The following is a 26557-nucleotide window of genomic DNA, read 5'->3' on the forward strand; positions in this document are numbered from 1 at the left end:
CTTGGTCTGTAGCCCTGTGGCCCAGGCTGGAGTGCAGTGGCACGATTACAGCTCACTGCAGCCTCTACCTCCTGGGCTCAAGCAACCCTCCCACCTCAGCCTCCCCAGTAGCTGAGACTACAGGCCTGTGTCACTGTTCAGAGCTAATTTTTTAAATTTTTTTTGTAGAAATGGCGTCTCACTATGTTGCCCACTTTGGTCTCAAACTCCTGAGCTCAAGCGATCTTCCTGCCTTGGCCTCTCAAAGTGCTGGGATTACAGGCCTGAGCCACTGCACCTGGCTGTCAACATTCTTAAATCTCTTTCCTTACATGCTTCCTAAACCTCTCACCCAAAACGAGGAGACTAGATGTCCTATTTTCCCCAGGGCAGGCCTGGTTTATGCCCATTCCACTCTTAAAAGTGTCCAATTTGGGTTATAATTTATAAAATCCCCCTCCCTCTAACTCCTGCCCTTCTATCACTTCATCCCTCGCCGTCCTTTAAAATGAGACAAACCTTTCTCTAAATTGTCAGCAGGAATCCTGGGCAAGAACACACCACCCTGTTTCATAGAAGATATCTCAGGTAATGTGCAAAGAGGGGTTTTTAAACGGAGTGCATTCTTCTCATTTGTTAATATCACCACCTAAATAACCTCTTGCCTAGAATAAGGAGTAGAAAGTGAATGAACGAAGGAACAGGTGATGGTCAGTATCCTTTCTACGCCTCAAAAATTAAAGAGTTTATGTGAAAATTCATAAATATTAATCTCAATCCAGAATAAGCAAAATTTTTGTTTTCCTCTTTAGAAATTTCTGGTTGCAAAAGTTCCAGAAATTTCTTCCTCATTCCCGAGACTTTCATTTTCTCGAGTTCTCTATTATGTAACGGGGAGCTGAAGCTTTGGGCCGAATTTCCAATTAAAGATGATTTTTACAGTCAATGAGCCACGTCAGGGAGCAATGGCACCCGCAGGCGGTATCAACTGATGCAAGTGTTCAAGCGAATCTCAACTCGTTTTTTCTGGTGACTCATTCCCGGCCCTGCTTGGCAGCGCTGCACCCTATTTAACTTAAACCTCGGCCGGCCGCCCGCCGTGGGCACCGAGTGTGCGCCGGGCCGCGCTACAATTGGTCCCCGCGCCGACCTCCGCCCGCGAGCGCCGCCGCCTCCCTTCCCCGCCCTGCGTCCCTCCCCCTCGGCTCCGCGCGTCGCCTGCCCTCCGCGCCAGTCGCTGACAGCCGCGGCGCCGCGAGCTTCTCCTCTCCTCACGACCGACGCAGGTAAACACCCGGGGTGGCGGAAACTCGGGCGGGGACAGGGGAGCTGCGGGGGCCGAGTGAGGACCCCGGGCCTCGGGTCCCAGGCACAAGGATGCCCGGCCGGGCAGGGTCCGAACCCCAGTGAGGAGGGGCCGGGGGCTGCCCCGCGGGCGCGTGACGCGTCTCGGGCCTGCCCGGGTGCGCTGGTCTCGGCTCGGGTGAGGCGGCTCGGCTTCACTTTTCAGGTAGGAAAGCTCCCTTTACTCCGCGTGGGGGCTGGGGGAGCTGGCGGAGCCCCGGTAGGGAAGTCGGTGGCGCCGGGGTGTCCCAGCCCCCTTGTACCCCGCGTGGGTCCGGCCCAGCGGGCGATCGCCGGCGGCCAGGGAACGCCGGAAGGGCCGCCAGCGGGCTCCGCAGGGCGCGGGGCGAGGAGGGGCGCCTGGGGGCCGCGGGGCTCGCGCTCTCCGCCCGTTGGCCGCCCCTCGGAGGCCGGGATCGGGGCCCGGGACGCCCCTCGGCAAGGCCTGGCGCTTCCGCGATGCCCAGAGGGTGCTTGGGGGGGATGGAAAGAGGGACGCCCGCCGGGGGAGTTCCGGGGCGCCTCGGTCCCTCCCGCCGCAGCCGCAGCGCTCCTCCCGGGAGGCAGCCCCGCCCTTCATCCTCGCGACCGGAGCTTCTCCGAGGGAGGCCGCAGCCGTGCAGCCGTCGCCACCGCCGCCACCGCCTGAGGAAGGGGCCCACGAGGGCGGGCGGGGGCGGGGCCTCAGGCCTCGGCGGGGGCGGGGTCCAGGGAGGCTCCACCCTCTGTTCGCCAGTGGCGGGGAGAGAGTAGCTGCAGGTCTGCGGCCTGGCCCCAGGTGCGACGGCGGACCTCAGCTTGACCAGTAGTATTCCTCCCAGACCCCTGGAGGGAGAACACTGGCCATGGGGGGCTCCAAGGAACAACCAGCCTCGAATGACTACCCTTGGGTCACTGGCCTCCCCACCTGTGCAGCAGGCGCCTTCGCGTTTCGTTATTAAACAATGGGGAGAAATCCATGTTTACTGTACTTTTTAAGGAATTTTTTGCTCTTCTCTTTGTAGTGGCTGTAGGAAATAGATTTTTTTTTAACCTCGTAATTCCACCACCGTCACATCCATCTTCTCCATCGCAAAGCCACAGCTCCCTGTTTTTGTTTCCTAGCCTCCAGATTCTCACACAACACAGTGCAGTTTCACTGCCATAATGCTGAGAGTCTTCATGGCTGCGTTATTTTCTTGTTCTTAGATCATCACGGTTTAATTAGTAGTTCCCCATAGGCAGAACATTTGAGATGTTTCCCGTTTCCTTAGGAAAAACTCCTGGTAGAAAAGGATTAAGGATTTTTACAAATATAATTGTCAAAAACATAGGAACAGGAAATTGGGTGAATATGTTAAACCTCTGAAAAAATCAACAACGCTCTTAGATCTGTAGAAGAGAGGAAAAAATCACCAGTGGGAAGAAGCAATTTTACTTACACAAGCACTGAGAAGGTCTTACAGTGAAAAAAAGCTAACCAGTAAGGGGAAAAGCAGGCAGAGAGGTAGGATGTGATTTGTATGTTATTTGTATCTAACACAAATCTTCCACACTGAAAGGAAAATATTAAGATTATAATAGATAAATGACAAAATGATGAATAATTTACACAATAAAATGCAAATTAAGCATGTTTGGGTTATCATTTTACATTTATTAAAATAACAAAAATAATTAATAGTAACAGCAACCCTTGCTGGAAGGTTGCCCAAAACTTGACATTTTCAAGTATCCGGGGAGGTGGCAGGGCTTTGAGATCACAAAGATGGTTCTACAGTCAATTTTGTGACTTTGGACAGGCTACCTAATTTCCTGATCCTCCTTTTGTCCATTCATAGAATGGAGGAAATGATAGCTACTTTCTGCATCTGTATGTATGTGTTATTTGGGGCATTTTGAACCAGTACAAACCTTTTGTAAAGCAATCTGGTGATGCATTAAGAAGTTGGAAGCTGTGACCTAGAAACCCCACTCCTGAGAATTTACCTGCAATGGAAGAAACAAACAAACAAAAAAAACAGGCACATATTCCCAGCAGAATGATCTAAAATTAGAACAGCTGGAAAACAGTCTAAATGTATAACACCAGGGCAGTAGCTAAGAAAATTATGACAGATAAACTGAAATAAACATTACATAACCATAAAAAAATCATGATTTTGGAGCCTGTGATATGTGGGGAAAAACTGGTAAGTAAAAAAGTGGGTTACTAAACTGCACCTGCTTGCTCTAACATGAACGCATATGTGAAAAATCTGAAAGAAAAAAGCACAGAAAATGGACGTTTTCATTGAAATTATAGGTGATCTTAATTTTCTTTTGATGAATATATTGCTGTCACTAAATAAGGACATTTAAAAAATAGTTCAACAGGTTTTAATTTTTTAAATGAAATGGACCCACAGTTTTCTGTGTGTAAGAGAAAGGAGAGATTGTTATATTTGCTACTTAGAATAAAAGATTTTTAGCCAACCTTGTTTCTTTTTTCAAATATTGTTCCTTTTTTTTTGTTGATTAATGATTTAGTAATTTGTATATTGGGTTTTTTTAAAGAATCAGTTCTTAGATTCATTTATCAATTCTAGTTTTTTGCTGTCGTTGTTTTTAAGGACTCCTGAATATTTTTCAAAACTGAACAATTTCAGCCATGTCTAAGCTTTCTGTCTTCCTGGAGGCACAAATCTAGTTTAGCTGAGCCACAACAGATTGTACATATCCTGCAGAACCTCTGTGGTCTTAGGAAGGTTGAAAGTCACCAACTGTCACAGAAAATGAGGGTCAGGAAAGGCTGTGATCACAAGCTCTTGATCCAGAGGCCACTTGGGTCCATCTGTGTAACTCACACCTCACTGCATCATCATTTCTTGTAAAATCAGTTTAATTTTGCAGAGAAATGGCCACAGATTTTTAGAATTATTCTGAATTATGTAAGGGAGCAGCCATTTTAAAAATAATGTAATGAAATAACAATAATAACAGTAGTTTCTGCACCACATTGACCCTGAACATGGCTCTCAACCAACCGGCCAAACCAAGGTAAAAGATTCTCTAAACTTCAGTTTTAACTTACTTTGTCCATTCTCCCTTTTCAGATCTTATTTCTTCTTCCAAGGCAACTATATCCGCTGTGAACTGCTGCATATTAAACATTCAAAACATGTCTGTGTCTAACCCAGTGATGGCTACAGCATTATAAAATAACTCCTAAGTGAATTGTGTGTGCAGCAATTCTCACGGCTGGGAGAATTTTTTTTCTCAATGTGTTAACTAGTCCTTTTTCTCCAACTGCATTCTACTTAAACTGTTACAGTATTGTGTGATCACTTTAAAGGAAGTAACCCTTCAATGAAAAGCATTATAAATGTTGAAGATTAGACCCCTGAGACCTAGCACTGAAGCCTGATCGCGGGTGCCAATTCCCTGAGAAGCTTTTCTAGATTCCCAAAGCCTGTCTCCCATCGCTAGGCACTCTCTGACTGGCTTGGGATGGGTTCCAGCAATGTTGTTTTTTAAAAGCTCCTCAGGTAATTTTGATGATGGACCAGGTTGGGAACCCCTTGCTCTATTCAGTTTGTGGCTTCTGGGTGCCAGTGAGAAACCGCTACCCCCAATATTTGTGCAAAAGTTTTTTTCAGCTTACATCAAGTTCTTTATGGACCTCAAAAAAATTAAAATATAACAAGGGAATTTACTTAGCTCAGAAAAGACAAGGGACACTATGGGTTGAAGGTGGGGGACTGTTTGACATTTGCCCCTTCCCAATGTAACTAATTAAGCTTCAAGTTGTAATGTGTTATATGGGCTGGAAGGCTTTGGTGGCTATATTTGGATCTCAGCTCCAACACCTTGGGCTGTTACAACCTTGGGATAAGTTCGTACCAGCTCTGACTCTCACTCCCCATCTATAAATGGGAATAAGATGAATGGGGTAATTTATGGATTTTTTTGTACCCTCTCTCTAGTTCCATTGTTTTGCCATTCTGCTCATGCACCAATGCCATGTGATCTTATTGTAGCTTTGCACTCTGACACCTGGCAGGTCAAGTGCACCCTGGATTATCTTCTCATTAAAAGTTTTCTTCAGTCTTTTAAGTTTGGAGTATAATTTCATAATGTCTTTTAAAATCCCTTTTGAATTCTTTTTCAAATTTATTTATTTTTTAATTTGACAGATAAGATTATATGTATTGTGTACAAAATTAGAAAGAGAGCTTTTCCTCTAAGATCCGAAACAAGATAAGAATGCTCACACACACCAGTTCTATTCAACATATAGTACTGGAAGTTCTAGCCAGGACGGTTAGACAAGAGAAAGAAATAAAGAACATCCAAATTTGAAAGGAAAAAGTTAAATTGCTCCTATTTGGAGATCACATGATTTTATACTTATAAAACCATAAAGACTCCACCAGAAAACCATTAGAACTAATAAATTTAGTAAAGTTGCAGGATACAAAATTAACATACAAAATTCAGTAGTGTTTCTATATGCCAATAGTGAACTCTCTGGAAAGAAATAAAAATAAAGTTCCATTTACAACAGCTACAAAATAAAATATTTCAGAATAAATTTAGCCAAGAAGGTGAAAGATCTCTACACTGAAAACTATAAAACACCGATGAAAGAAATTGAAGGAGACACAAATAGAAAGATAGAATGTGCTCATGGGGGAATAATTAATATTGTTAAAATGTCCATACTACCCAAAGTGGTCTACAGATTCAATAGAATCCCTATCAGAATACCAATGACATTCTTCACAGAAATAGAAAAAACAATCCTAAAATTCAGTGAAGGTGGCATCCTTGTCTCATTTCAGATCTAAGAGGAAAAGCTCTCAATTTTTCACCATTAAGTATGATGTTAGCTGTGACCTTGTCATATGTGGCCTTTATTGTGTTGAGGTACAATCCTTCTATACCTAATTCATTGAGAGTTTTTATCATGAAAGAATGTTGAATTTTGTCATATGCTTTTTCTGCGTCTATTGAAATGATAGTATGGTTATTGTCTCATTCTGTTACTGTGATGTATCACACTTATTGATTTGTGTATGTTGAACCATCCTTGCATCCCTGGGATGAGTCCCACTTTATCGTAGTAAATGATCTTTTTAATGAGCTGTTGAATTTACTTTGCTAGAATTTTGTTAAGAATTTTTGCACCTATGTTCATCAGGGATATTGGCCTATACTGCCATTTTCTTGTATATTTTTGTGGGACTTTGACATCAGGATAATGCTGGTTTCTCCTGTTATTAATTTCTAGTTTTATACCATCATGCTTAGAAAAGAAACTTGATATGATTTCAGTCTAATTAAGTTTGTTAAGACTTGTTTTATGACCTAACATATGATCTATCCTGGAGAATGTTCCATGTGCTGTTGAGAAGAATGTGTGTTCTGCAGCTGTTGGATGGAATGTCCTGTATTTGTCTGTTTAGATCCATTTGGTTTAAGTGAAGTGTAAGTCTGATGCTTCGTTATTTATTTTCTTTCTAAATCACGTGTCCAAAAATCTAAGAGATCCAAAGCAAACAAGGGGTTATAAAATTACCTTTGAATGCTGACTGAAATTATGTTTACTTTATGGATTATTTGCTGGTGACTTGGTATCTTTCAATACTGGTTTCCAGAACAAAAAAAGTTGTATGTCTTTCTCTTTTTCCAGTCTTCTTTTATGTCTCAGTAAAATTTTGTAGCTTTCCTACTATTTATTTTCAGGTTAAATCCTAGATATTTTCAATTTTTACTGCCATTGTGGATGAATGTTTTTCCCCATGAAATGTTTAACTACAACTGATTTAGGGACTCACTGAGTTTTGATTTGTTGATTTGAAAAACTACCACCCTGTTAAGCTCACATATTTATTCTAAGACATTTTTTGAGATTTTCCTGAATTTTCCAAGTAAAAAAATTATACCTAGATGAATTTATAGAACAACCTAATAGCATAAAAGCAATAGATTATTGTTCACCACATTAATGGGAATGCCTTTCCTCTTAAAATTACGATATTTTGGGCTTTGTGATTGTGACAGCATTTCTTTATGATGGAAAGAGACTATCCTTCCAGTTCTATAGAAATGTTTTAAAAATAGCTTAAATTTTCAAAAATTTAGGAATGATACTGATTTTCATTGAAAACTTTTCAACATCTGAAGAAAATCTTTTTTTCTTCCTAACCTATTAATAGAGTTCCTGATTTTCAACCAGTCTTGTATTCCTAAAATAATCCATAGTGGTCATAATGTATTCTTTTACTAAACTGTTAAAATAAGTTGGGTGCTATTTTTTTGGATTTTGGCACCTGTGTGAGAGGAGGGTGCCATAGCAGGGTGGCTAAGTGTGCCCACCTGCATACTAGCATTTGAATCTTGGCCCTTTATCCCATTGGCTCTAAATACTGCATCTCAGGTGAAGATGCCCAAATGTTTATCTCTACTGAGTTACAGATTCTTATAACAATTGCCTGAATTGATACTCCCACTTGGATGTCTCATATGTGTGGCAAAGTTTACATGTCCATACTGAAACTCTTGGTTTTCTTTCCCAAGCATGACCCTCCACCAGTTTGTCCTATTTCAGTAGATGGCATCACCGCCATCTCCCTGGTTATGGAAGCCCCAGACCCGGGCAACTCTCACTCCTCCATCCACTCAACCAGAAAGTCTTACTGGCTCTTTCTGTAAAATATGTCTCATTTATTCACAGCCTGCCAGCTGCATGGACTCCATCCCAGGCCACGCCACCATCTTCCTGCAGTAGTTTCTTAACTGGCCTCTCCATTCCCTTTCTTGTCCCACTAAATTTTCTTCTATTTAAGAAAAAATATTTTGTAGACATGGGTTTTCGCCATGTTGCCCAGGCTGGTCTCGAACTCCTGGCTCAAGCAATCCTCCTGTCTGAGCTTCCCAAAGTGCTAGGATTACAGGCTTGAGCTGAGCTTTAAAAAAAACAATTTTATGATGTTACTTCCTACTAAGACCCTTTAATGGCTCCCCACTGCTTTCAGAAGAAGATAGGTATTTCTCTCTGTGGCCCATGAGGCCCTCATGATCTGACCCTCACCACCTCCCTAGTCTCAGCAGTCCACCTGCCGCTGTCTCATAGGGCTCCACAGATTTGATCTCCTTTTTGGTTCTTAAGCCCACCAAGCTAAGTATCTTATTCCAAACTGTGTCCCCTGCCCCTAGCACAATTCTTGACCCTTAGAATTCTGACACTTAAAGTATGTATTAAGCTAATCAATAAATTATTGTGCCAGGCATGGTGGCACAATAATGTGTTGTGGGTCACCTATATATAGCTGTGGCTCACACTTATAATCCCAGCACTTTGGGAGGCTGAGGCATGCAGACTAGTTGAACCCAGGAGTTCGAGACCAGCCTGGGCAACATGGCGAGACCCCATCACTACTAAATATACAAAATAATAACCGGGCTTTGTGGTACATACCCGTGGTCCCAGCTACTCAGGAGGATCACTTAAGCCCATTGGGTGGAGGTTGCAGAGAGCTGAGATCATGCCACTATACTTTGGCCTGGGTGAGCCCCTGTCTTAAAAAAAAAAAAAAAAGGTTATGGTACTGTAAGTGTTATATTACAGTGTATAATTTTTGACAGCTTTTTTTCTCCATTTCTTCTATGGTTATTGGTCAGTTTAGTCTTCTTTTTTTTTTTTTTAAGCTGACACATACTGGTTGGGCATGGTGGCTCACACCTGTAATCTCAGCACTTTGGGAGGCCAAGGCGGGAAGATCTCTTGAGCCCAGAAGTTTGAGACAAGCCTGGGCAACATAGCAAGATCCCATCTCTACCAGAAAAGAAACAACAACAACAAAAAGAAACTGGCACATACTAGTTATTCCATAAATATTTGTTAAATGAATTAATTCTAAAGTTGATTTTTATAATTTATATCTTAACAGAAAGACAATCCATTTCGGAAATATTTTTATTCATTAAGGAAAGTTGTATATAGTAATTTATTATCCTTTTAAAGCATTCTCTAAGGCTATTTCCCCTTATAGAGATGTTTTCTTTTTTTTTTTTTTTTTTTTTTTTTGAGACGGAGTCTCGCTCTGTAGCCCAGGCTGGAGTGCAGTGGCCGGATCTCAGCTCACTGCAAGCTCCGCCTCCCGGGTTCACGCCATTCTCTGGCCTCAGCCTCCCGAGTAGCTGGGACTACAGGCGCCCGCCACCTCGCCCAGCTAGTTTTTTGTATTTCTTAGTAGAGACGGGGTTTCACCGTGTTATCCAGGATGGTCTCGATCTCCTGACCTCGTGATCCACCCGTCTCGGCCTCCCAAAGTGCTGGGATTACAGGCTTGAGCCACCGCGCCCGGCTATAGAGATGTTTTCTAGTGATGTGTGTGTGTGTGTGTTGTATTTTCAAATAACTCTTAATTTTATTTAGAAATTCCACATTTTTCTGGGTTTTATTTATTAAATTTGATTTTCATCTCTATTATTAATTTATAACTATGACAGTTTATTTTGAAGTTTTCTGTTTTCTTCTTTTTGAGTTGAATAATCATTTACTTTATTTCACTTCTTGTATTCAGTTGTATTATCCATGTTCCTCTGATAGCCATGTAGGTTCCAAATCCTCACATTTTCAACTTCCTTAAAAAAATTTTTTTTGTGCTATCCTGATAAGCGTGAATGTTATATCATTTTTGTTTCAGTTTTATTATATTCTTAATGATTTTGATTATCTTTTTCTATCCTTTTGGGTTTCTCTCTTAGGTAAATTATCGGTTATATCTTTTGGCCATTTTTTCTGTTGGAATTACTGTCTCTTACTGCTCTGTTAGAATTCCTTGCAAGTTCTAGAAATGAATCCTCTGTTGATTTTAAGTCCCTTTTACCATTGTGTATTCTTTCTATTAACTTTGTCCAGAGTCAGCTTTATCGTGTTGAATAAGAATCTTTAAATTTTAATTTTTTTTAATTTTTAAGTTCAAGGGCACAAGTGCAGGTTTGTTACATAGGTAAACTTGTGTCACGGGGGTTTGTCCTACAGATAATTTCATCACTCAGGTACTAAGCCTAGTACCCATTAGTTATTTTTCCTGATCCTCTCCGTCCTCCAACCCTCCGATAGGCCTTGGTGTGTGTTGTTCCTCTCCATGTGTCCATGTGTTCTCATCATTTAGCTCCCACTTATAAATGAGAACATGTAGAATTTGGTTTTCTGTTCCTGTGTCAGTTTGCTAAGGATAATGGCTTCCAGTTCCATCCACATCCCTGCAAAGAACATGATCTCATTCTTTTCTGGAGCTGCATAGTATTCAATGGCATATATGTACCACATTTTCATTATCCAGTCTATCATTGATGGGCATTTAGGTTGATTCCACGTCTTTGCTACTGTGGATAGTGTTGGCAATGAACATATACGTGTATGTGTCTTTGTAATAGAATGATTTATATTCCTTTGGATATATACCTAGTAATGAGATTGCTGGGTCAAATGGTATTTCCGTCTTTAGGTTTTTGAGGATGTAATCAAATTCATCAATTATTAGACTTATGGTTTGTGCTTTTTGTTTTAAAAGTTCTTCCCCCATTCCTCCTTCAGGTCACAAAGATATTTGCCAATATTTTCCTCTTCTAGCGCCATTCTTGTACCTTTCACATGTAAGTCTTGGATCCATCTAGAGTTCACTTTTGTATGTAGTTAGGGATCTAGTTTTTTTTTTCTTGTTTCCCAGAAGCATGAAACCTTCCTTCTGTATTGATTTGTGGTGCCCACGTCAGCACACATCAAGTCCCTGCTAAAGTGTATCTACGTGGGTTTCTCTCTCAACTTGCTTTTCTGTTTCCTTTGGTCTCTCCATCTATTCCTTAGTTTTACCGTCCAGTCTTCATCACTGTGGTTTTGTAGTGATTTCGTGTCTGCTTTGGCAGATTCCCTCCTCTTTACACTTTTTTTTTTTATAAGTTGACCTTGTTATTCATGGGCATTTTCTTCCCCATATAAGTTTACTGAACTTCTCAAAAAATCCACCTGGAATTTTAACTGGAATTTTATTGAAACTACCAGTACAGGCCGGGCATGGTGGCTCACGCCTGTAATCCCAGCACTTTGGGAGGCCGAGGCGGGCGGATCACCTGAGGTTGGGAGTTCAAGACCAGCCTGACCAACATGGAGAAACCCTGTCTGTACTAAAAATACAAAATGAGCCGGGTGTGGTGGTGCATGCCTGTAATCCCAGCTACTAGGGAGGCTGAGGCAGGAGAATCACTTGAACCCAGGAGGCGGAGGTTGCGGTGAGCCGAGATCATGCCATTGCACTCCAGCCTGCGCAACAAGAGCAAAACTCCATCTCAAAAAAAAAAAAAAACGAAACTACCAGTACATTTGAGGATAATGGACATCTTTATATAATACTGAGTTATTGTAATCAAGACCATGGAATGCCTCTCCATTTTTTCAGATCATCTTCTATGTTCTCTGTATTAGAGTTAAAATTTTCACCCATCGGAAGTCTTTTCTTAGTTAAATCAGTTCCTAGACACTTTACAGTTTGGTTGTTACTTTGAATATCTGTATTTTCTTCTGGTCAGTTATTAATAGTATAGAGGAATGCTGTTGATTTTAGTAGGCTGACCTTCAGTCCCATAACCTTGCACTCTAGCGTTGGTTCTCATGTTACTCCTGTTATTCTGTTGGATTTTCTATGTGCATGATCACACTAATTGCAAATACTGTCAGCCAGAGCACTTTTCTTGCCATTCTTACACCTGTTACTTCTTTGCATATGGCCTTGGACAGCACCTTGAGTCCCATGACAATGGATGTCCCTGTTGTGTTTCTGAGTGTATTCTTAGTGCTCTTCTTAGTAATAAACAGGTATTGACCATTACCATATACTTAATAGGATATCTTGAAATATGCCAGAGGACTAGGCCACTACCTGACTCATGACAGAGAGTATCTTAGATGAATAGGCCTCCAGACATGCCAGTGTCCTTTCTCATCACCCATCTCCACTCCAGAGTTGTCTGGCCCCACCCACCTTCTGTGCCTGGTTCTTCTCCTCTGAGCTTCTCTCACTATGCCATGTCCTCGCCTGTTCAGGTGTATCTAAGAGCTCATAGATCCTTAACTCTTACAGCTTTAAATAAGGCACGTTCAAAGCCCGACTCAGTGTCATTCCCTGCAGTCTCCTCTTCCTCCCATCTTGCCCATTTCAGGTAATATCTCCAGCCAGCCAGAGTCTACTGCAGGAGCTGGCACATAAAATAAATACTTATTTAACTGAATTGAAAATGTTAGCTGGCCATTGTCAAAAATACTATTTTGTACATTTATAAATATGGTTCTCTTTGCGTATCTATTATAAATATTTAATATTTAGTTTGATTATTCCTTATGCTTTATAACATGTGTTTTCCCACTCATTCATTTGTCCAGCATTTATTTTGCAAGTCTATGGGTCAAGCACTGTGTCTAGGAACACTGCTGTGAACAAAACCAAACCCCTGCCCTCAAGGAGCCTACACTCCCGTGGAGAATATGAACAATAAGCACACAATAAATAACATATATCTCAAGTAGCTGTAACTGCTCCAGAGAATAATGAAACTGGGAAAGGGGGTGGGCTAGGGGTGCTATTTTAGGTAGAGTGATGGGAAGACCCCCACTGAGCAAACTTGAGCCACATGAGTAGCTGGAAGAAAAGCCTTCTAGGCCCAGAGAACAACAAGGGCAACAGCCCTGAGACAGGACGTGCTTGTCAGGTTTGAGGGGCAGTGGGAGGCCTGAACCAGGTCACATGGGGCCCAGCCAGCATGGCCACGACCTTGTGTTTTATCCAGAGTACAAAGGAGCCTCACTGAGGGACAAGGGAAGTGGCACGATGTGACCCGCATATTAAGAGGAGAGCACTCAAAGGCAGCCAGGGGAGGAGCAGGTAGGCTGGTTGGGAGGCTGCTGAAGGAATCAGATGAGAAGTGATGGAGGCACCGAATAAGATGGTCATGTTGGAAAATGTGAGAAGCTGAGGTGCTTAGGATTGATTTTCAAGGTAGAGCTGCTGAGATTTGCTGATAGATCCAGTGTATGCTGTGAGAGAGAAAATTCAGTCACTCTAGAGCTTTGGCTGGATTTGTCACCCATTGGAGTGAATGGAGAAGGTGCTGACATAAAAGCCCCTTAGATTGAACGTTACTGACTGAGGGGATGGTGCCCTAGTTTGATTTCCTGGGGTGTGTGAGTAGCAGGGAAGCCAAGAGCTGGGCCTCATGAGATCATGGGACCTACATCAAGGAAGCAGGCCTGCAAAGAACCTGCCCCACAGACCCCCACCTAAAAGAGCCTCCAAAAACCCTAACTGGCATGACCAACTCTGCTTGTAACTTTCAAATATATTTTGATTTGCTTATGACCACCAAGGCAAAACTTCCCATTTCAATAATGTTAGTAGAAACATAAACAGAATGTTAATTTATTTATTTGATAATTCTTTTTGTGAATATTATCCAATTCAGTCATTAGCTCTGAAGGAGATGAAAAATAATTTTCTAATTTTTAAAAGAATTTGCAGCTAATTGGGTGATAGTTAAAGGTAAGGGGTTTCTGAGTTCACAAAAATGTTCTAAAATTGACAACAGTTATGGTTGCACATTTCATTAAATGTTCTAAAAACCATTGAACTGTACATGGTACATGGTGGATTATATGGTATGTGAATTATATCTGAACAAGCTAGGTATTGTTTTTTTAAAAAATAAAAATAAAAAAGGAGAAAGAGGGAAAAATATTGCAGATCATCCCAGCACTGAGGACAAGACTAACTTCAGTGTTACAGTATATGCCATTTACAGTATATGCCATTTACAGTATATGCCATTTTAGGTTTTATGGTACACAGTGATGATTTGGAGCCTATGATTTGACCTAGGGTACAGCAGGTACTATTTAGCAATCATTTTACTATTGTCATAGGTCTCTGCTCTGGGAGCTAAGTATCCAGGGTAAATGAGATCTTTAATTTGAAAAGAGATTTTTAATTTGATGAATATACATTCTCCAAAGGGTCATAAACTGTCATTCTGGATGTTTGATTTGTTTGTTGTTTTAGTACAAAAATTAGAAGAAAATAAATCACTCATAAAATATTAAATAATGAACTAAAACTCATTCATCAAGTCCATAACTTAGGGTCAGATTTGTCCTTGGAGCAGGAGAAAGAGTTGTGTTCACGCTTTTCTTACCTTTGCTTTTGTCCTAAGTGCTTCAGAGAAGTACAGGGCGGGAACAGCGTTTCACTTGAGCTGCTGATGCCATTGCTATGCACTCATTCATTATGCACCAAACATTTAGTAGTTTCAACATAAATATGGGACTCTGATATTCTCCTCTTCATTTTACAGAACAGTCATCATGGCGAACCTTGGCTGCTGGATGCTGGTTCTCTTTGTGGCCACATGGAGTGACCTGGGCCTCTGCAAGAAGCGCCCAAAGCCTGGAGGATGGAACACTGGAGGCAGCCGATACCCGGGGCAGGGCAGCCCTGGAGGCAACCGCTACCCACCCCAGGGTGGTGGTGGCTGGGGGCAGCCTCATGGTGGTGGCTGGGGGCAACCCCATGGTGGCGGCTGGGGACAGCCTCATGGTGGCGGCTGGGGACAGCCTCATGGTGGTGGCTGGGGTCAAGGAGGTGGCACCCACAATCAGTGGCACAAGCCCAGTAAGCCAAAAACCAGCATGAAGCACATGGCTGGTGCTGCAGCAGCTGGGGCAGTGGTGGGGGGCCTTGGCGGCTACATGCTGGGAAGTGCCATGAGCAGGCCCCTCATACATTTTGGCAATGACTATGAGGACCGTTACTATCGTGAAAACATGTACCGTTACCCCAACCAAGTGTACTACAGGCCTGTGGATCAGTACAGCAACCAGAACAACTTTGTGCACGACTGCGTCAATATCACAATTAAGCAGCACACAGTCACCACCACCACCAAAGGGGAGAACTTCACCGAGACCGACGTTAAGATGATGGAGCGCGTGGTTGAGCAGATGTGTATCACCCAGTACGAGAAGGAATCACAGGCCTATTATCAGAGAGGATCGAGCATGGTCCTCTTCTCCTCCCCACCTGTGATCCTCCTGATTTCTTTCCTCATCTTCCTGATAGTGGGATGAGGAAGGTCTTCCTGTTTTCACCATCTTTCTAATCTTTTTCCAGGTTGAGGGAGGGAGTATCCATCTGCAGCCCTTTTAGTGGTGGTGTCTCATTCTTGCTTCTCTCTTTGTCCCTGATAGGCTAATCAATACCCTTGGCACTGATGGGCACTGGAAAATATAGAGTAGACCTGAGATGCTAGTCAAGCCCCCTTTGATTGAGTTCATCATGGGCCGTTGCTAATGCCGGGCCAGTAAAAGTGTAACAGCAAATAACCATTGGTTAATCTGGACTTATTTTTGGACTTAGTGCAGCAGGTTGAGGCTAAAACAAATCTCAGAACAGTCTCAAATACCTTTGCCTGGATACCTCTGGCTCCTTCAGTGGCTAGAGCTCAGTATACTAATGCCCTGTCTTAGCAGAGATTTCATAGCTATTTAGAGATATTTTCCATTTTAAGAAAACCCAGCAACATTTCTGCCAAGTTTGTTAGGAGGCCGCATGATACTCATTCAAAAAAAAATCCTAGAAATTGTTAGCTCTCGGGACACTGGCTTGGCCCACTGGAGCATGAGCTCTGTATCTACGGAGAACTGGGGCAATGTTTTACTTTTCACAGTAAGGGCTACACAGCAGCTGTTCATCAAGAGTAAATATCGGTACAACACTAAACCTCTGGCTAGAGGACATATTCACAGTGAACATAACTGTAACATATTTGAAAGGCTTCTGGGACTTAAAATCTAATGTTTGGGAATGGTGCCGTTGGAGGCAACCTCCCGTTTTTGTTTAAAGGACCTATGCGTGGCATTCCTTTCTTTAAACTATAGGTAATTAAGGCAGCAGAAAAGTAAATTGCCTTCTAGACACTGAAGGCAAATCTCCTTTGTCCATTTACCTAGAAACCAGAATGATTTTGACATACCGGAGAGCTGCAGTTGTGAAAGCACCATCATCATAGAGGATGATGTAATTAAGAAAATGGTCAGTGTGCAAAGAAAAGAACTGCTTGCATTTCTTTATTTCTGTCTCATAATTGTCAAAAACCAGAATTAGGTCAAGTTCATAGCTTCTGTAATTGGCTTTTGAATCAAAGAATAGGGAGACAATCTAAAAAATATCTTACGTTGGAGATGACAGAAATATGATTGATTTGAAGTGGAAAAAGAAATTCTGTTAACATTAATTAAAGTAAAATTATTCCCTGAATTGTTTGATATTGTCACCTAGCAGATATGTATTACTTTTCTGCAATGTTATTATTGGCTTGCACTTTGTGAGTATTCTATGTAAAAATATATATGTATATAAAATATATATTGCATATGACAGATTTAGGAGTTTTGTTTAGAGCAGTTAACATCTGAACATCTGAAGTGTCTAATGCATTAACTTTTGTAAGGTACTGAATACTTAATATGTGGGAAACCCTTTTGCGTGGTCCTTAGGCTTACAATGTGCACTGAATCGTTTTGTATAAGAATCCAAAGTGGACAGCATTAACAGGTCTTTGAAATATGCATGTAATTTATATTTTCTATATTTGTAACTTTGCATGTTCTTGTTTTGTTGTATAAAAAATTTATAAATGTTTAATATCTGACTGAAATTAAAAAGGAGCGAAGATGAGCACCACCTCCCATGTCTGCAGTTGTATTTCCTGGTGCTTTCCCTGTGCTGGGAACCATTTTGGGGGTTAATCTGAGCCAAGTGGCACTTTCAGTTCTCCCTTCTCAAGTGATGGCTGATGGTTCATGCACCTCCCCCTGCTCCTGCCCTTGTCCTCACTTCCCTGTCACCTACTAGTTCATCCCTGCTGCTTTTGCATTTTCTCCACAAGTATCTATGTGGGCTTAGCCCTGGTAAACAGCAAAGGCGCTATTGCAGCAGGAGGAACAGTCTAGGAGCTTTTATCAGTCCTGGATTTAGAAATAGATTTTCTTGATTAAAATGAAAATTAACAAGCTCTAAAGAACTGTTGACCCTTGAACAACACAGGGATTAGAGTCACTTACCTGCTGCACAATCAAAAATCTGCATAGAAGTTTTTTTGGGTTTTTTTTGTTTCTTTTTTTTTTTTTTTTTTTTTTTTGTTTTTGAGAGGAGTCTTGCTCTGTCGCCCAGGCTGGAGTACAGTGGCGCAATCTTGGCTCACCGCAACCTCCGCCTCCCAGGTTCAGGCGATTCTCCTGCCTCAGCCTCCTGAGTAGCTGGGACTACAGGCACCTGCCACCATGCCTGGCTAATTTTTGTGTTTTTAGTAGAGACGGGGTTTCACCATGTTGGCCAGGCTGGTATCAAACTAGGCCTCAAGTGATCCGCTCACCTCAGCCACCCAAAGTGCTAGGATTACCAGCATGAGCCACCGCACCCGGCCTGCATAGAACGTTTAACTCCCCTAAAACTTAATTGCTAATAGACTAATTGCCTGCTGTTGGCCGGAAGCCTTACCAATAACGTAAAGAGTTGGTTAACACATATTTCGTATGTCACATATACTGTATTCTCACAATAGAGTAAGTCAGAGAAAATGTTATTGAAACAATGAGGAAGGAAAAATATTTTTACTATTCACTGACTGGAGGTGGTTCATCATAAAGGTCTTCATCCTTATCATCCTCACATTGAGGAAGGCTGAGGAGGAAGGGGAGGGGTTGGTCTTGTTGTCGTATGGGTGGCAGAGGCAGAAGAAAATCTGTGTCTCGTGGACTCAGTTCCAACCCATGGTGTTCAAGGGTCACCTGAACCTGCTTTATACACCCCAAATCAGGCCCTAAAATAGTCTCAGGTCCTGTGAGCCCTAGTGACACAGTCTCTTCAGATTCAACACCTTTGATCTGACAGGTGACTTTGATTGGTCATAATCTTCCAACTCATTTTCTACACGTTTTGACGCACCAGCGCTGTGGTGCTCTTGGTTATCCTTGGCTAAAGTTTTCTTCTGCAACTAATTTGCTAAAGGCAGGGGGTAATCAGAAGTGACAGTGGTTGAAATCACAGGCCAATATCTTAGCAAATGTTTGTGTTGTAAATGGGGGAGTGCCTCTGGTGGGGTCTTCAAGGATCACTCCAGCCTGGCTAGGGAAACTCTAGGGGAAGGGCACTTGAAATTATTGTACTCACAGGTCCTAGAGAGGGAGGCATGCCATGCCAAGCAGGGGGCTGGATTGGAGGAGTGCCCAGGGATTGGGAGCAACTCAGCATGTATGAGAGAGAAAGAGAGACAACCGCTGGGTAAGTGCCTTTACTGGAAGCCAGTGTGGAGGACACAAGCACAAGGTGGAGGGGGATCTCACTGGTGTGCTTGAATGTCACTAAGTCACAGTCAGGAGAAGACAAGAAGTGGAACTTGTGGTAGGGACCAGCCTTATTACACTGGCACTTGGTTACCTGGACAGGGTGCCCACTGCTTGTTTGTAGGATGTCAAGGCATCAGGAAAATATGAAGTTTTTAAAAATTTACAGTGCAATGTTAACCTCCTGCAGTGATCAGAGGATCAGCTTTGTATTAAAGATGAAAAGATACCAATCAACTCCTTGAAACCTCATCACCCACAAAACTACTAAAACAGAATGACAAATACAATTCTCGGCCAGGCACAGTTGCTCACGCCTGTAATCCCTGCACTTTGGGAGGCCAAGGCAGGCAGATCACTTGAGGTCAGGAGTTCAAGACCAGCCCGGTCAACATAGTAAAACTCCCGTCCCTGCTAAAGATACAAAAAATTAGCTGGGAGTGGTGGCACACACCTGTAATCCCAGCTATTCAGGAGGCTGAGGCAGGAGAATCGCTTGAAACCGGGAGACAGAAGCTGCAGTGAGCCGAGATCACGCCACTGCACTCCAGCCTGGCAATAAGAGCGAAACTCTGTCTAAAAAAAATAAAATAAAATAAACTTTTCTTTACCCCTGTCTATAATAATTTCTCAAAAAGAGTCAACTGAGGAGACTTAAAATGTTCAAAGCATAGCTATTTGTAGGACCAAAGGGAATAATATCCACCTGTATCTTTCCCAGGCCTCATGTTTTCTTTCCGTTATTTCAAACTTGTGTGAGTTATGCAAAAGGAATTTTTACTAAAAGAGAAGAGAAAAAAATTTTTAAATGACCACATAAGCATAATTGAGTTCAATCCCCCAGAAAGCGTTCTTCGGAGAAAAGCCAGGCACTGCCTTTGTTTTTCCCCCTCCCCATCTGGGGTTAAGACCAAAAGCCGTCTGTCTTTGGAGGGAAATCTGGGGCTGTACAGCTTCTCACTCTAAGGGGAGCTTTAATCCCGGCCAGAACCTGAGCTTCCCCAGGCAAAGCCTGACCTTGCTTACTGATCTAAGCATTCTGTGCTTCATTTTCACCCAAGAAAGGTGACTTCCTCCCAGCCAGGGAACTCCTCCCCTAGGACTCAGCTCATCCTGAGCTAATAACCACGTATGTCCATAATTTGTTCCATCCTTTGAGTCCCACCCATGTTCTTCAGGAAAGCTGCAGCTGGTCCACGTGCCTTGCCTGTGCTTCTGCAGAACTGCCCCTCCCTTCTCTGCCTGCAGCAGGGCTCCTGGAACTTGAATGTGCACTTGAATCTGCAGGTCGTGACTGGAGGTCTGTGTTTGCAACATGCTGCTGGGTGACGCTGTGCCGGTCCTGTGCTTGGCATTGTAGCAAGGCTCTGGGGTTTCCCCCACTGGAGTCTGCATCAGAAACCTCTGGAGGCCTTGTTAAACACAGATGGCTGAACCCTATCCCCAGAGTTTCTGGTTCCCTAGTACGAGGGTGGGGCCTGAGAATTTGCATTTCTAACAAATTCCCAGGTGATACTGATGCTGCTGGTGCAGAGAGGACACATGGAAACCACTGCTCAGCAGGAAGATGCGAAAGAAGCAGAAGCCGCCCCAACCTTGAAATACTCACAAAGCTGCTGTGGAGACCAAAAGACACCTGCCGGGGGAATAAGAGCCTGGGGATCCTGCCTGGGAGGAGGAGAGAGCTAGGAGCTCTAGGGGTGAATGCCAATGGAGGTGCAAGGAGGTGACTGACTCCTGCTGTCTGAAAATGGTGAAGCACAGCCGAGGCCTGAAGCCCACCCTTAGTGACAGATTTAGTTAAACTTGGAAATGGTGCCCAGTCAGTTGAGAACGGCACTTCTCAGACTCAGATGTACACAGGAACCACCTGAGGAGCATATGAAAATGTGGGTTCTGAGGCCATAGCTCTGAGGTGGGCTTGGAGATACTGCAGCTTTAGAAGCTTCCAGGTGATGCAATGCTGCTGGTGCAAGGACCGCTCTCTGAGAAACAAGGACCTAGAGGTCCAGGTCATCTTGGAGAGCTCTTCTAACCCTGGCCAAGAGCTTCGGGAAGCGCTGGGGCTCAGGCACCCGGCAGGGGAGTCTTCCCTTTCCTTGTTTGAACTCTCAGTGCTGCCTCTCACACACAATTCTGGACCCAGACAACAGGATTAGCGCAGGAGCTTATTTCAGAACTAAAGATAGTTGACTGCTCCTGGGGGAGGAAGGGCTCTCAGGAAGTCTCAGACGCCCTGCTGCTAAATTTTCACCCTCAGGATCCCCAATTTCCCTGAACCTTAACAGACTCGCTTGTTCTGTAGAAATTGCCTATAATTTCAAAGATAAAAGGACTAGAAAGGTAGCCTTTTCACCTATGTGGCTTCTCTTTTCTTTTGAGAGAGGATCTCGCTATATTGCCCAGGCTGGTCTCAAATTCCTGAGCTCAAGCAATCCTCCCATCTCAGCCTCCCAAGTGGCTGAGACGACAGGCACGTGCCACTGTGTCTTGCCCTATGTGGCTTCTCCAAGGTGAATATGGGCCTTGTGGGGCTCCAGGTGGCACATGTAAGGTGTGTATAGTAGTTTCATGTTCAGACTTAAAAGAAACTCAAAATTATGCTGGGGAATTCTCAGGGGCAGCCCCCTCCAAAATCAAAGACCTGTGGGGAGAAGCCCCAGCATCCTGCCCCAGTGAGCTGGGGCTGGCTCCAACAGCTGCTGCTCCTTGGTCTCTCATCTCCTGAAGCTTTGACAGGCCAGCTGGGGTAGGGGGTTAGCCTCTGAGGAATGTCCTGTCCTATGCGGCCCCAGGCAGCGCTGCTCCCTGTGCCTGAGACACTGGCTTCTCCACATAGACCCCAGACCCAGGACTGGGGCCACCGCCCTCACTGTGCACTTTACAGGGTCCTCCTCCAGGCCTCCACTCAGAGCCTACCATCCTGCTCTTCCTAAACCACATTCCAGGTGCCCAGAGTGTTGGAATTATCTGCCTCAGGGCCCCGGTTGTCCTCCTATGTGTCCGTTCTCCTACAAGTGGACCACACCGCCAGAATACACAGCTCAATGTCCAAGAGGCAGCCACGGCATCACTGTTTGGCTCTGGGGCTAAAAAGAAACTTGGACACGTAGGCTGGGAGTTCACTTCTACGAACGCGAGGCCCGCAGGAGGCACAGGATGAATTCAAGCGGGAAGAGAAGGGGCTGGGCCACGGGACAGAGACCTCCCTCTGGAGTCTTCCTCTAGGCCCTGTAAATGTTAGAGGCAGTTCTGCTCCCTAAGCTTCCAGGGGAAAAGAGTGAAGGATTTGGCAATAAAGTCCTTAGTTTTTGCAAATGTCTGCAAGTCATAAAAGTGCTTCTAAGTTCTCCACAGGTCAGGACTGGTCACGTTAGGCTCTTACACCTCTCCCACGGTCCTTCCCCGACTAGACATTGAGAGACTCCCAGTCAATTCACCACCCTAGATGGCTGCCCCTCACCTTCTTCCCAGGGCCCCACATCCAATTAGTCCAAATACACCCATGTTTTCAAGCACCTTTCTGATGAACCTCCAGAAAGTAGCCAGCACTGCAGAAGTTTCTTGTAGCACGTACTCAAATGTCTAGGATCCTACCAGCCAAAGGACAACAGTCTCCTTGCTTCCACCAGGGAATTTGCTAACACTTGCTTCTAAGATCTGACCCCTCAGAGCCACTGTGATCCATCAATCAATTCAAAAATTATAGTGGCCTGGGGCTGTGTGGGTGAGGTGGCTGCTTGGGAGGCTGAGGTGGGAGGATGGCTTAAGCCCAGGAGCTCAAGGCTGTAGCAAGCTGTGATTGCACCACTGCATTCCAGCCTGTGCAACACAGCAAGATACCATCTTTATAAAACCAAACCAGTGGCCAGGCACAGTGGCTCATGCCTGTAATCCCAGCACTTTAGGAGGCCGAGGCGGGTGGATCACGAGGTCAGGAGTTTGAGACCAACCTGGCCAATATGGTGAAACCCATCTCTACTAAAAATACAAAAATTAGCTGGGCGTGGTGGTGTGTGCCTGTAGTCCCAGCCACTCGGGAGGCTGAGGCAGAAGAATCACTTGAAGCCAGGAGGTGGAGGCTGCAGTGAGCCAGGATCGCGCCACTGCACTCCAGCCTAGGTGACAGAGTGAGACTCTGTCTCAAGAAAAAACAAAACAAAACAAAAAAAACACCAGAAAACATAGTGAACTACATTTAAATTTATTTAATCACAGTACTAAATGCTACACAGCAACTGTGTAGAATGCTACATAGCAATGAAAAGCCATGCTTTAAAAGAGCTGTGCATTACATGAGGAAGTGTGCATAATATAATTTTAATGGAAAATTAGATTGGCAGTATACTCATTTTTTATAAAACAAAAAAAAAGACAATGGCCGGGTGCAGTGGCTCATGCCTGTAATCCCAGCACTTTGGGAGGCCGAGGTGGGCAGATCACGAGGTCAGGAGATTGAGACCATCCTGGCTAACATGGTGAAACCCCGTCTCTACTAAAAATACAAAAAATTAGCTAGGTGTGGTGGCGGGCACCTGTAGTCCCAGCTACTCGGGAGGCTGAGGCAGGAGAATGGTGTGAACCCGGGAGGCAAAGCTTGCAGTGAGCCGAGATCGTACCACTGCACTCCAACCTGGGCAACAGAGCAAGACTCAGTCTCAAAAAAAAAAAAAAAAAAAAAAAAATATATATATATATATATATAGAGAGAGAGAGAGAGAGAAAGAAAGAGAGAGAGGGAGAGAGAGAGTACAAATACACAGGAAAAAAAATACCAGAAATCTGCAGGCCTTAATGTTAACAGTGGTTATTGCTGGGTGGTGGATAACAGGTGATTTTTTTATTTCCTTCTCTATTGTTTTTATATTTTCCAAAACATTTACAGTGTATCAAATTGACTGGATCAAGGGGTGTGTGTCTGAGTGTATGTCTATTCTGAGTGTGTCTATGAGGATGTTTCCGGATAAGATTGGCATTTGAATCAGTAACCTGAGTGAAGAAAATTGTTCTCACCCATGTGGATGGGCGCCACCCGATCTGCTGAGGACCTGAGTAGAACACAAAGGCAGAGGAAGGAGGAGTCCACCCCTTTTTGCCTCCTGCGTGCCTGCTTCAGCTGAGGCATCCATCTCCTCCTGCCTTTGGGCTGGGATTTACGCTACCACTCCCCTGGTTCTTAGGCCTGTGGACTCAGGCTGGAAACACACCCCCGGCTTTCCTGAGTCTCCAGCTCAAAGACAGCAGCAGGTCATGGTACTTCGCAGCCTCCATAATTGCATGAGTGAGTTCTTCCTGTATATATGTCCTTCTGGTTCTGTTTCTCTGAGAGGTCTGGCTGATACATACATGACCAAATCTTGCTTTTACAATGAGAAAAAGATTGGTAACTATTACTTTTAATTGGTAAATGGTATGCACCAAACCTAGCCAGCCTACCTTCAGGGGCGTCTCTGTAGCATTTTCTCAGACATAAGTACAGCTTTTGAGAGTGTAACATGCCAAGCTCTGTACCCAATATTTGGCATATATAACCTTATCTGATCTTCACAATGCTCTCCATTTTAGGAAGCTGACATTCAGAAACATTCATTCTGTCACTTACCCAGGGTACACAGCATGCTCCCCAAAACTATATTATGAAAACACATGACCATTGAGTTGTGATGATATTTAATAGTTTGGCATAGAGGTCCTGAGCCTGGAGTGCTATGGACACAACTCATGACCTATGTGAATGGTGCCTCCTGGACTTGTGCAGGGCACCAGCTTCAAGGGACTCTGCTGCCTCCAAGCAGTACCTGGGGGAATTGTCAGCAATCCTAAAAGCAAGCTCAACCTGCAAGGCTGCCTACCCCAGACAGACGATGCCCCCTCCAATTAAGCCATGATCCCATAGAGCTGTAGAAAATTGATCACCTCCTGCAGGAAGCCACGAGGGTGCTCGCATGGCTGGGAACTCTTTTTTCTCTAACTGTCCCAGACAATCTGCCACTTTCCTCCCTACTTCTAAAAAAAAAAGTCATTATCTAAATTTTTATCGTAGGCAAAGTTATCAGTTTTTAGTAGGCCCATCCCTTAGCTCCCTTACTTGATGCATCCTCTTCAGGAAACCTTCCAGGATCCCATCTTCATTGTCTTCCTTGCTGGTTACACCATCTGGATCAGTTTTCTAGGGCTGCCATAACCAAGTACCACAGATTGGGTGGTACAATAGAAATAGAAATAGAATTAGAATTCTATTTCTTCACAGTTCTGGAGGCTGGAAGTCCAACATCAAGGCGCCAGCAGGTGTGCTTTCTTCTGAGGCCTCTCTCCTGAGCATGTAGATGGCTCCTGCCTCTTTGTGTCTTCTCATGGTCTTCCCTCTGGGTATGTCTAAGCCCCTCTTCTTACAAGGACACGAGTCATATTGGATTAGGGCCCACCCCAATAACTTCACTTAGTGTAATTACCTCTTTAAAGACCCTATCTCCAAACACAGTCATAAGAGGTTAGGGCTTCAACATACACATTGGAGGGGTGGGGAGACACGATGCAGCCTATGACATCATCTTTCTAGAAGTGTCATAAGAGTATGTCTGTGTCACTCTCAATGCAGTTCAAAGGCACTCTCAGGACTGTGAGGGCCTTGTGAGGACCCCACATTCACACACTCCCCATGCTTCTCACAATGAAGATGCCATTGTCTGAGTTACTGTGTTCCCCTGCACAGACTGGGTCAGGGCCCACCATTCACCTTAGGATCGCCAGCAGTGCCTACCTCATAGTGCCCATGGCAGAGCAAATCGCAATGTTTCCATTCTGGATATAGCTCCTAAAGTCCAGCCACCACATCCCTAAGTCTGGCACAAAGTGAAGAGTTTCATGATCAACCAACTTGGTTTAGTTTGGCTCAGACCTAGGAAGATCCAAAACTTTACACCGGATCATGTTCCTCCCACACACAAATACACTGCAAACACACCTGGTTTGGAGTTATGCTGATTAGAAGTTAATTAACATAAAGCTGGGAGTGTTGGCTGTAATTCAGTGGGTGCTACAGGAAGACTGGCAAGGTCCCCTTCCTGCATGTTGCCCAATTCCAAATGCTGGGCGTGCCCACCACCCTGCATACAGCAGCTACCCACACATGGAATGTGTCCACTCAGGTTTCTTCATGGCCGAGACTCACCTTCCTGAGGCCCCAAGTCCAAGGTCAGGTGAAGCACCGCAGAGAGTATCAGAGGATCTCAAAGGCCCAAGTCATTCCAGCTGGGTGCCCACTGGCCTCGCCCACTGTCCGGACTCACAGACTGGAGAATCCAATGAGAAGCCTATAATTTTGATTTTCTTCTTTTCCCTGAATGACTCTGAATCTCCTTTTACCCCAATCCCTGGAAGAGGCCTTTTCTCACCAGCCAATCTGAAGACCCCTTTCTCTACACCACCTTTCAGTGAAGGAATGACAAGTGCTGGGGTTGCTATTTCTGTCACACAGATAGCAAGACATTTATTGCGGACCAGACTCATCCCAAAGGAAGGTTTCCAGTCTCCAATGAGGGTCATCCAGCACAGCTGTTTCTTGAAGAAACAGCTCTGGACCTTTGATGAACAGAAAAAAGAACGAAGGAATGATTCCACGTGTGATCAGGCCCAGATCCCCCACATAAAGTCTGTCGAAGGCCATTCTTAGCTTGAGAATTTTAAGAGTAAGATTTTACTCTGCCTCCCAAGGAAAAGGTCCATTGTGGTTCTGCTACACATTTGATTTCTTTTTTTTGAGACAGGGTCTCACTCAGTCACTCCAGCCGGGGTGCAGTGGCACAATCATAGCTCGCT

At 44.0% G+C, this 26557-nt stretch overlaps 1 protein-coding gene across 2 annotated transcripts; it reads left to right on the forward strand.

The window, feature by feature from the left end:
* The first annotated feature begins 1134 nt into the window (after positions 1-1134).
* Positions 1135-17080, forward strand: PRN (prion protein (Kanno blood group)). 2 transcript variants are annotated; one of them, XM_011741222.2, is made up of 2 exons: positions 1135-1265; positions 14692-17080. In XM_011741222.2, the coding sequence occupies exon 2, from the start codon at positions 14702-14704 to the stop codon at positions 15461-15463; it is 762 nt and encodes a 253-aa protein (XP_011739524.2). In that variant the 5' UTR covers positions 1135-1265; positions 14692-14701; the 3' UTR covers positions 15464-17080. The 2 variants fall into 2 exon arrangements, with proteins under 2 accessions (XP_011739524.2, XP_011739525.2); XM_011741223.3 differs by having other exon boundaries at positions 1209-1489.
* The last annotated feature ends 9477 nt before the right edge of the window (positions 17081-26557 follow it).

The sequence above is a fragment of the Macaca nemestrina genome, chromosome 15, assembly GCF_043159975.1.
Source record: "Macaca nemestrina isolate mMacNem1 chromosome 15, mMacNem.hap1, whole genome shotgun sequence".
NCBI classification, from domain to species: Eukaryota; Metazoa; Chordata; class Mammalia; order Primates; family Cercopithecidae; genus Macaca; species Macaca nemestrina.

What these genes read in the sequence shown, in the direction of transcription:
- PRN (XM_011741222.2), top strand. Translation starts at nt 14,702, where the DNA reads ATGGCGAACCTTGGCTGCTGGATGCTGGTTCTCTTTGTGGCCACATGG.